The sequence below is a fragment of the Ursus arctos genome, unplaced genomic scaffold (genome assembly GCF_023065955.2).
Source record: "Ursus arctos isolate Adak ecotype North America unplaced genomic scaffold, UrsArc2.0 scaffold_4, whole genome shotgun sequence".
Taxonomy (NCBI): domain Eukaryota; kingdom Metazoa; phylum Chordata; class Mammalia; order Carnivora; family Ursidae; genus Ursus; species Ursus arctos.
In genome coordinates this window covers 80,436,857-80,448,371 of record NW_026623056.1, presented here as the reverse complement: position 1 = coordinate 80,448,371, position 11,515 = coordinate 80,436,857, and the positions used below count along the sequence as shown (strand labels likewise).

General features: G+C 40.4%; 1 protein-coding gene across 9 annotated transcripts in view; it reads left to right on the top strand.

Moving 5' to 3' along the window:
* The first annotated feature begins 1,109 nt into the window (after positions 1–1,109).
* The window catches only part of GRIK1 (glutamate ionotropic receptor kainate type subunit 1), a 363,796-nt gene continuing 353,390 nt past the window's right edge, over positions 1,110–11,515 (top strand). For all 9 annotated transcript variants that reach the window (XM_026515292.2, XM_026515224.2, XM_026515139.2 and 6 more), the window contains exon 1: positions 1,110–1,227. In XM_026515292.2, the coding sequence (XP_026371077.1) occupies positions 1,110–1,227 (118 nt within the window). The remainder of the gene's footprint in view (positions 1,228–11,515) is intronic.

Here is an 11,515-nt window from a genome sequence, read left to right as displayed (position 1 = left end):
GTCTTCCAGCGTTCAAACGTGACAGTCAAAAGAAATCAAGAAAAAGAGTGACGCTGGAAGCTGCCCCTTTCCCAGTTCTGCATCTGGAAATGGAAGCAATTTTACAAGAGATTATCTCTGTTCTGAATGGAAAAGAAGCCACTCTAATCTTAGAGTACTGGAGGTTTCAAGGATCCTTCTTCTCCTCTTCCTTTTCATCCTTGTCAGAGTTAAAACGCTCTGCTATTCTCCGAAATATTGGCGTCGGAGAAGGCGATTCTCCATCTCGCGATGGGAAGAGTCCTAGTTGGTCATCTCCACGACCCCCTCACCGGGACACGGGGACATTACCAAGGAGGCCCCTCTGCCACTCACAGCCCACAGCGGAGACTGCCTCCGTTCCGACCAGTAGATAAGATTTTCTCGGTCTCGAGTATGCAACACTCAATCGACTTTCCAGCAGCACAGCGCAAAGTTGAGGGAAAGGGAGAATGTGCGTGCGTGTGTGCGTGTGCGAGTGTCTGGATCAGTGGTGTTGGGGCGGGCAGTAAATCAAGGGTGGGGCCAGCGAGGCGGGGGGGAGGAAAGCAAGGATTGAGAGAGGCAAGAGCGTGGCTCCGATCCCAGTTAACCTGCAGGAGCCCATCCTGCTCGCTCAGAGCCCCTGCACCAACTCACCCAGTACCCTTTCTCCTTCCTCCTTCTCCTTCTTTCCCCTTTTCCCCTCCTTCTCTCGCTGGCCCCTCCACCTACCCCCCCCCCTTTCCCTCTGACCAGAGGACGAATGAGGAAGACGTGCCCGCAAATTGGGGCAGCAACTTTCCTCAGCTGGTCTCTGGGCTCCGGGAGCAGGAGCGCGCCGATCCTCCGCGGTCTGCGGCCCATGGAGGAGGAGGAGGAGGAGCAGTGATGGGCTAGCGGCAGAAGCCAGTAGCCCCGAGCCAGCCCAGCGTCGCCAGCCAGCTCCGCGTTCCCACGCCCGCTCCCTCGATCTCTGTCTGCGGGGAGCGTGCAGGGTGCCGACGCCGAGCCTCCCAGGGAGGATGAGGCAGGGAGCCGGCCCGGGCGGGCTGCATCTCGCCGGCGTGCGGCCGCGGCTGGGTCTCGGCAGGAATTAAGAAGCTGGGAAGATGGAGCGCCGCGCACTACTCGCCCAGCCCCGGCTCTGGACCAGGGACGCCAGCTGGGCACTCGTGTATTTCCTCTGCTACGTCCTCCCCCAGACCGCCCCGCAAGTACTCAGGATCGGTGAGTGAGCCCGGGGGAGCGCTCCGGGCTGCCGGCTCGCGGGACCTAGCCGCTCCTAGCTGCTGGCGCGGGCGCGGCGGGTCCCGGGGAGGCAGCGCGCGCCAGCGCAGGGGCAGAGTCGGGGGTGGCGAGGGCAGCGCGCACTGGAGGTTCCGAGAAAGGGGAAGCCGCGTCACCGCTGCCCTCCTGGCGAGTGCCGGGCTTCCCCGCGAGGAACGGTTGGCGGGTTTTTCAATCCGGGCTCCGGGAACGCGGGCAAGAGTGCAGGGGGCCAAGCTCGCCGGCTGGGGCACCCTCCTCCGGGGGCGGCGTCGCGCGGCTGCAGCCAGTTGCTTTGGGCGCGGAGATGCGCTCTTCGGGCATCTGGGAGGACGTCGGGAGGTCCAGTTGCACAGCCCAGGTCCCTAGCAACCCGAGTGCCTGGTACTCTCAGGCATGTCCAGATGTCAGGAGTAAAATTCGGGTACCACAGGGATTTCCCAGAACCTGGTAACCCCGAGCCTCCAAGTTTTTATCCCCAAGTTGGGTTCTTCTACATGGAGCCTCCAAAGTCTGGAGGGTTCCACCAGAGTGGGGCAGAGCCCAGATCTGACTCTGTAACTGAGAGTTCAAGGAGTGGAGAGGATAGTAAATCAGCAACGAGAGCAGGCACCTAAGTGTCCCACTTGATCCCCAATCTGCCACACCTGCCTGCCACTGAGAATGATCCTGTCCCCGTCAAGATAACTCCCTGGAAGACTCTGGACTTCTGTCTCAGGTGGAATAAAAAGGGACTGGAAGGCTGGATGTAGGAACCCTGGGGCAGCCTAAGAGAGCAAAGGGCAAAGACAATAGAAGAGGTGGAGAGGGGGGTATTTGCTAATGCCTAGACCTACAGACACAGTACCCACCACCATGGTTTAGTGGAGGCACTGAGCAATTTCTAGGCTGTTTGATGGGGAGGGGGCATTCAAAAAGCTCTTTGCCCTCTTTAATATTCTCCCTTCCATACTAAACCCAATTTCTATTCCCTTAGTCTCAGGTTGTCCTCTCCCTTCCGCAATGAATTGTGCTTCTTAGGGACACAAAGAGAGAGCCACAGGTGAGGCTCAGACACCCCATGGGTCTCCCAGCTTCTCCAGTCTCCCACTTGAGGTAGCCAGAGTGAAGTCCTGAGCTCTAGGCCTTCGAATTCACACCCTTTCCAGGAACACAAGAACGTGCACAGAACAGTGCAAACACTGGCCAAGTGATGCCCCCAAGCAGCTGAAATTTCTGTCATTTTATTGATTCTGGCCTGCAATTAGCAAACCTCTTTCCAAAGATTCAGAAACTAGTTCTTGTCACTCAACATCACAATTTTGTTTAAAAAAAAAAAGAAGTTACTACTTTGAAATGCATTTTCTCCAGGCATGCAGGATCTAATTTTCAAGAAAAGATACCTTATACTAATTTTTACTGCAGATATATTTTTCTAAATTATGGATAATGATAATGTGGATTTTTAGATCATTTAGACTGTCCATTAAGAGTTCCAAAGTATTCTTTTCACACACACACACACACACACACACACAAATACCACTCATAACTAAAATATCTTTTGCCTTAGATATGTTCTAGCCTTAATATCTTGATTTTTTTTTTCCTGGATGCAATCAACCCTCCATGATCCAATAACAAATTTCTTTGAACAATACTAAATAAGTGATGAATGTGTGTTACAATTTCCAACACTTATTAACTTAACTGGTGTTTTCTTATACCTTATATATTTTAAAAGAGACAAAACTAGACATACTAGAAGAGGATATGCCAGCCAATAGCCCTCCTTCTTGTACAACAAACTTAAGGTAGCATTTTCCTCCCCTGCATTCCCCAAGTCTCAAGGAATTCCCAGAAGGAGTGGAAGAGGGTGTTTTAAAACATATTTGTTCACAGATCTGAGTATTTATCCAAGCAATTATGCTCATCCATTTAAAAGTGGTTTTCAAAGTGAAAACATCCCAACATGATTCACTGACCTTAAAATATATGGTACAAGATAATGAGATTTCCTTTTTCTAAATGGGAGCTGAAATGCATCAAGTAAAATTGCATGGCCTGATGCTGTTTATGTGCAGTACAAATGTCTTAACTCCTTCTGGCTCTGAGTGACCTGTGGTTGGCCTGAGCACTAGCCTGTATGTACCTCAGGACTATGCTTACTTTTAAATGGACATTTCAGCACTATAGAAACCAGCCTTGGCTCAGAGGAAACCTGCCTTTCTACAGGGAGTTTCTTATGTCAGCCAAGTCCAACATTGAATACAAAATATCAAAGGAGTTAGGAACTAAGCAAGTGTGTGAAGTGTGTGTGTGTGTGTGTGTGTGTGTGTGTAGGGAAGGAAAGAGAAGAATTGAAATGCATTCTTTTTCATCTTTTTTTCTCTTTCCCACAAACCATGAACTATCCAACCAACCAACCAGAAAAAGGGGCTCTTGATTATTGACTTCCATGTTTTCCAGTAACTTAAAATATCCAAAATTTTTTATCTTAGGCACTTTGCACTGTGTTTATATAAAAAGTCACTTGAATGCTGGAATGAATGAATGAGTGGTCTACTTTGCTTGTGAGTGTCTTCTTATACTTGAGCTATTGAGGAAAGTGAATGAGAGGTATAAAATTTAAGATAAATTCATGCATGCTAAATATTGGAGAGGTCATTTAGCACGCACATTTGCATGATTCTCACACATATTGTGCATATCTGTTGAAAAGTTTAACCAACCTCACACCACAGCTTAGAGACATGAAAGGGGTCCTATACGATAGAGGTGCTCTAAATGTTACCACTGCACTCCAGAGGCTTCCCAGCACCCTGCATGGAAGAGAAGTATGGCCAGCTGCTGGGAATCCCCTAGGGGATGCTGAGTCTTCCCTTCCTCTCTGTATACTCCAGTGTACCATAACCAGTTAATCTCTGCCCCCCTCCAACGCCACACACACTTGAGCTTCAAAGTCACATGGCCAGCCAACCCATAACTAATAGTACAGCTGGACCTGGGTGACCTGAGTAGACAGTAGCACACCACCATTAGTGGAAAGAAGAAAGAAAAGAAAAGAAAAGAAAAGAAAAGAAAAGAAAAGAAAAGAAAAGAGAAAAAAAAGGAAAGGAGAGGAAAGAAAAACAATGCCATGTGCATATGTAATTTCTGGGAGAGATGTATCCTATTTCTAATAATAATCATAACAGAAAGCTATACTTACATCCTATATTTTTACATATCATCTCAATATACACCGTCATAGAGGTGGTGGTAAAAGGGTAGAGTTTAGAGTTAAGTGGTGGGAGCCAGGCTTTCTGACACATGATTTGTTGTCACAAAGCACAGGTTTGGGTCCCCTTTCCAAGACTTACTAGATAGATCAGCGAGAGTTATTCAATCTCACCAAACCTTCATTTTGCATCTGAAAAACCCAACTAAAACAATTGCAAGCTCACAGTGACATTGGTAAGAGTACACGAAATAGAATACGCAAGTGCTTGGAGCAGTATATGGTTACATTAGTTGCATGATAATTGCTTTATTGTTTTGTTTTTACTTTTTGTTCATTATTGACCTTTTAGTCTGAGCAGGGACTCAGTAGTAAATGTGGTATATTTCTGTTACACATTTCATATTTCTGAGCCTAAATCTGTTCTTCTGTGAATTAGCCATAATGATATCTTCCTTTCCTATTTCACAGGGAGAGGATTAAATAAACAATTTTTGTGACTTGCAAACAAACTATTAAAAAGTGTATTACTATTATGTGATTAATTATAGCACGTAAAGAGAAATATTGTGGAAATTTATACGAATAGTGTGGAAAGTTAAATGACAATATAGTTGTCCAAATGCTCTTATTTTCTTAAGAGAGATCCAAATGGATTTTATTTTAATTATCAAGTTGGTCATAACATCATCTTTTAATATTTAACCCCAAGGATCCCCAAAGTTGCAAGCTTTGTTGCGTATGTATTTGTTAGTATTTTTGCTTCCGTGTACAAGAACTCACAACTTTATTCTTTAGTCACAGATCCTTTCATCATTTTAATATTCATTCTTCACTCAACAAATATTTACTACACGTTTACTCCCCTACCATGAGCCAGCATAATTCTCGATGCAGGACATACAACAGTGAACGAAACAAACACATCCGACCCCTTGAAACTTATATTCTGGTGGTGTACATTTTATGTAACTACTGAAGTTTTTCATCAGACCCAACGCAGACTTTATTTTTTCATTCCAAATGTTATTCTCAGAGTTTTCAGTTCATTCCGCCATTGGCTTATTACCTCAGTGACATAGTCAACACGGAATAAGTTCAAGTCCCCCAATGCACAGATGACAGACAGAGTGCGTTCATTCTGCCAAATCGGGAGCAGAAACTCCCACCTTTGTTTGGGGAGATCTGTTTGGCCTCAGGGAGATATCACCCAGACAACGCAGGGTGATAATTGTCCTAACATCGACTTGAGAACGCCACCGGTCCTTGAAAAATCCGAGAGAGAAACTGTCTTTTAGCCTGATGAAAAGAGTGCCTGGCTAATGCGAACATATTTCTGCAAATGAGCAGCTCTTTTACCATATTATTTTATCTGCATCATTCATCTTTTTCTTTAATATTAATTTTATAAGCCCAATGTTTACACTGCGTTAAACGGGAACTGTGGCTACATTTCCTATATGGTTTGTAATCTCCAGTTTTCGATGAAAACACCGTGACTTGGTAGCTTTGCCTAAGTTCAAGTGCTAGTTGGTAGAAATGCCAGAACTTGAAGCTAGCCCTTCTGTTTTCAAGTTTCAAGCCGCTTGCATTAAAGTATGTGGTATTGTGTGTGGACTTATCTATGCAGTTACATAACTGTTTAAGCTGAAATCAAATATAAGAGAGATGAACTGTTGCTCTTAGTGATTCAGGGATAACCACATAAATCAAGGTGAAAGTAAGACATTTTGTCATGAGACAAACTCATGAAGTTTATGCATCTGGTATACGTTTCTTTTTATTTTAAATGTTTTCATTTCTTCACAAAAATTAACCATTGAAAAAATCAGATATGCATTTAAAAAGAAATAAGTAGGTTGAACTTTAAATATAGATAGCCTTTTAACTTACTACAGATTATATTCTTGGAAAATATATTATAAATCTAATATGATTTTTTCATTTAAAATCACGTTAAAAAGCAAGTCTAGTGAAAAAAAATTAGGAAAATGTCCCCATATCACATTTCACAGTAATAAAAATGATATATCTTTCAGCATAGGTAATGTGATTTTGAAAATGTTTTCAGTATAACAGAGAACAAGTATCTAAACATTGAAATGTACAGTTGATCCTTGAACAACATGGGCTTGAAATGCACGGGTCCACTTATACGCAGATTTTTTTCTGATAAATACAGTACAGTACTGTAAATGTACTTTCTATTCCTTATGATTTTCTTAACATTTTCCTTTCCCTAGCTTACTTTATTGTAAGGATACAGTATATAATACATGTAACTACAAAATCTAAAAAAAATCTAATCAGCTGTTTACATTATTAATAAGGCTTCCAGTTGACAGTAGACAACTAGTAGTTAAATTTTGGGGGGGTCAAAGTTACATGAGGAGTTTCAACGGCACGGGGGCTGGTGCCCCTAACCTCTGTGTTGTTCAAAGGTCAATTGTGCTCTTATAGCTTCATAAAAAAGTTCCGAGGTAGAGTGGACAGAATTTTGGTTAGACTGAAGAAGCAGCAGGATGTGTGGTCATGTGAGTTCTGATGTGTGGACTGACAATTTCAGTGGTTTTATTAGCCAGTGTTTCCTCAGATTTGTTCTGAGGAGCAAGAGTTCAGTGAGACATCAAGAGCTGTGATTCAAGTAAGAGTCCTCTGATAACGAAAATGTAGGAGATACTGGATTTAGAAAAAGAAACAGGTTCCTTTGTGTAGAATCACAAAGAGCCTTTAATATACAAACCCACCTCATGAATCTCTAAGTGACAGCATTTCTCCACAATTAGTTGACCACACAAATAAATTATTCTAGAGCACAAAATTCCTACCCTGTTCATTCACAGGAAGAAAGAGAGGGAGGTACCTTGGTCAACTCTACCACATGACATTCGCTTTACATATGATACCACATTTCATCTTTGCAACAAGCCCATGAGTTTGTGATTATTTCTTCTTCTCTGGCTAACAACACACACACACACACACACCCCAAAAACCACACATTAGTAATCTTTTCAAGGTCAGCCAATTAGGAAAAGGCAGAAAGGAAAGAGAATCTCTTTCTACCTGGAGTTCTCCATCAGTCTTTCTTCTAGGAGACAAAACTGGAAAATTTTAGAACATAGATGATATTTTCTAGATTATATTGTTAATTATCAGTGGAACACTGGAAGAGGATGGAGAGGCTATGGGAAATCACCACCACCAGACTCTCTCCATCAATTTTCCCTCAAAACAATTCCAATGAAGAGTACAATCTAATTAAAAATGGTGTGCTTTCTAGGCATTCAGGAGCAAAGCGTTCCCTCCAACTAGATTGCCTTCCTTAACCCCTTTTTAAAGAGAAATTATGGAGAATCAAATAATAATACCATCTTTCCTCTTTGCTAATTGCCTACAATATACTCAAATATAAATTACTTTTACCTTGATTTATGTGGTTATCCCTGAATCGCTAAGAGCAACAGTTCATCTCTCTTATATTTGATTTCAGCTTAAACAGTTATGTAACTGCATACATAGGTCCACACACAATACCACATACTTTAATGCAAGCGGCTTGAAACTTGAATGGCTAACTTCAAGTTCTGGCATTTCTACCAACTAGCACTTGAACTTAGGCAAAGCTACCAAGTCACGGTGTTTTCATCGAAAACTGGAGATTAGAAACCATATAGGAAATGTAGCCACAGTTCCCGTTTAACGCAGTGTAAACATTGGGGCTTATAAAATTAATATTAAAGAAAAAGATGAATGATGCAGATAAAATAATATGGTAAAAGAGCTGCTCATTTGCAGAAATATATGTCTCAGCTGCTGAGATCAAGTTGTCACATCAAATTGGAAAAACCTATAATCTTATATGATCAACATTATAGTATTAGTAATAATAAGTCAAATGGGAAAAATGGTTTATCCTGGAGGAGTAAACAAACAATCAAAAAACAATAAAGAGGTAAAAATATTTGATTTTTGTACTACTAAAAAAATAAAAATCTTTAGATAGCTTCCCCAAGTCACTTAAAGACATTTCATTCTTTTTGTTCATATTAAAAGTTTAAAATTTTTAAAGCATGTAATTTTGTATAATGCTATGTCAACATATTTATTAAATACAAAGTAAGATTAATTACAAAGTGAAATTAAGAAGCAAGGACATTGATTGATTGAAGAGTCAACTCCTATTGACCACAAATCAATCTCACAGAAGCACCCTACAATAGTGAAAACACTTCCCTTTCGCTCTCTAAATCCTTCAATATATTCCTTGGTGCATTAGTTGGCTAAATATATTTGAAAAATTATCCTATTTTATGTCTTCTGATGAATTAGTAGTTTACTGCTCTCCTGATGTAGGAAAACAAAATACAGAATACAACAACATACAAAAGTCTACTAATACTCTTTAAAATTTCTGCTGAAGAATGTTTCAAGAGGAGCTCAACAGCACAGATTTTTATACTAGAATTATATATGTCTGCTTTTATTTCATAGAAATCTAATAATTGTTATTATTATCATCAGTTATTAATTTGGAGGCTTGCAATTCATTACTACTTACTATTTTCCTTTAAAAAGCAAAAAGGAGTTTAATAAAATGCATTACTTATTACAGTGAACAAGTCCAAGATTATAGACTGTGCTAAGGCTTATCTGATTGATTGAAACAAGCCGTAAATGTGTTAGTTGACACATGCATACATGTCCCAGCTGAAAGGGCCTAGAAACAGTGATACCTCTATAGCAATGAGCACACCTGACCCCCCAGGCACACCTGGAGAAATGGACAATTTGGAGATGTTAGAAGAAATATCCAAGATGATCCTGGAGCATCTTATGCTGCCAGAAAAGTAAGGGAGTGCTCCAAAAAAATCCCACTGATGGGAATATACTAAAGAGACATGGACACCAGGTACCAGGCTGTCAGTGGCCAAAACTGCAATAATTTGAGCAGTAAAAATTTTAAAAGTAGTACTGGATTATAACCCAAAGTATAAAATAAATACCCACAAGTCCATACTGATGTAGATAAATGATTAAATACATACAAAAATAAGTAAATAAATAAATAACTAAGTAAATAAATGGGCAAGAAGAGACAGATCTCCCAAGCAGAAAAGCTGGGTGTCGAAGGTCAGCATCACCAGCAATAAATCATGCTGACAGCATCTACCTTCGATGTGATGGGATGCAAATGGCACTTTATCTACCTGGTTCTTCTCCCCCAATCTAAATCCCCATGCTCATCATGAGGAGAACATTAGACAAATACCAATAGAGGAGCACTTTACAAAATTCCTGGCCTTTACTTGTCAACTGCCAAGGTTATATAAATAACAAAGAAAATGTAAGAACCTGTCACAGCTTAAAGAAACCTATGGAGACCTGACATAGAACTGTAATGTGGTGTTCTGAGTGGGCTCCTGAAACAGAAACAAAGGACTTTAGGTAAAAACTAAGGACATTTGAGTAAAGATGGATATTACTTATGATAGTGTATCGATATTGCTTCATTAATTTTAACAAATGCACCATACTCATATAAAGGTATTAACAGGGGAAACTGGACATGGAGTGTACGAGAACTCTCTGTAAAACCCTCACAAGTTTTATGTAAATCTAAAACTGTTCTAAAAAATAAAGAAATAAAGTCTATTACAAAACCCCCCACAAAACTCAACCCATATCAAGGTTTCTTCTGCTGTTACTGTTCCTACCTGTTCGGCAGTACATACAGTGCTGTAACTAATTGTATCAAGGCAAATAGAAAAACCGTTGTCAATTCCATATAATAGCTACATAAAGAATTTTCTAGAGTATCATTAAAATAAAGTCAACAGGGGCGCCTGGGTGGCACAGCGGTTGGGCGTCTGCCTTCGGCTCAGGGTGTGATCCCGGTGTTGTGGGATGGAGCCCCACATCAGGCTCCTCCGCTGGGAGCCTGCTTCTTCCTCTCCCACTCCCCCTGCTTGTGTTCCCTCTCTCGCTGGCTGTCTCTCTCTGTCAAATAAATAAATAAAATCTTAAAATAAAATAAAATAAAATAAAATAAAATAAAATAAAATAAAATAAAGGCAACAGCATATAATGTTGGAAAAAATCATGAAAGAAAAAAACTGTATATAAAAATTGTTATTGATAAAATATGATGGTGGTGTGTCTTCTTTAGAGTTCTTCAGTGAGTTTGTAGAAAATCAGACATTAGCTGTTTCTATCCGTTAGCATCTAGATTTTCAACTATTCTATGCCTTTTGTACTTAAACGTAATTTAATTTTGATATTGATTCAAGCATTGTAACATACTCTGTTAGAGGCATTAAGTGCTAACATCTTTGAATTAATACTCATAGCAAACTGTTTGTGTGGATGTCTTTTCTTAGCAAAATTATCTAAATATGCCCTTAAAAGAATCAATACTTAATTCCCAAAACCAATAAAATACTTCATAATTCAAACTGGGGAAAGGATGGTGAAAATCAAGTGTGTTTTTTTTTTTTCCATTATGATGACTCAACGGCAAGTTTTAAGGTTTTTTTTTGGTTTTGTTTTGCTTTGTTTTTATTTTTAATTTTAAACTTCTAAAATGTTGAACTACCTACTTTGCCGATCCATAAACAGAAGTCGCATTCTGGTGACCTGCCTATGTTTATATTGTACAAGATGTTATTGTACTTCATCTCCTAAAAATGAATTAGTCCGATAAAGCCATCTTTCAAGTCTAAAGGCAATATTTGCCTTTGAATTCTGGGTAGTGCGTGTTTCTTTTGTTCTTGATATATATTTGAACCCTAAGGCAGTTTCTATACATGTTCAGTGAATTGGCAAGAGCCGTTATTAGCAATTGTGAATCATTTAAATGTTCAACAGGAGGGAACGGTTAAGAAAAGAATAGAATAAACTCAAGAAAGAAAGATGTATTAAATATAATTTTATGATGAAATTCACGTGTTAAAACTGGAAAATGCTTCAGAAGTCGTACAGACCATAGTTCATAGTTTTCTGTACTTTGGATTGAGAATGTATATAATTTGTCCTTGCTCATAGATCAGA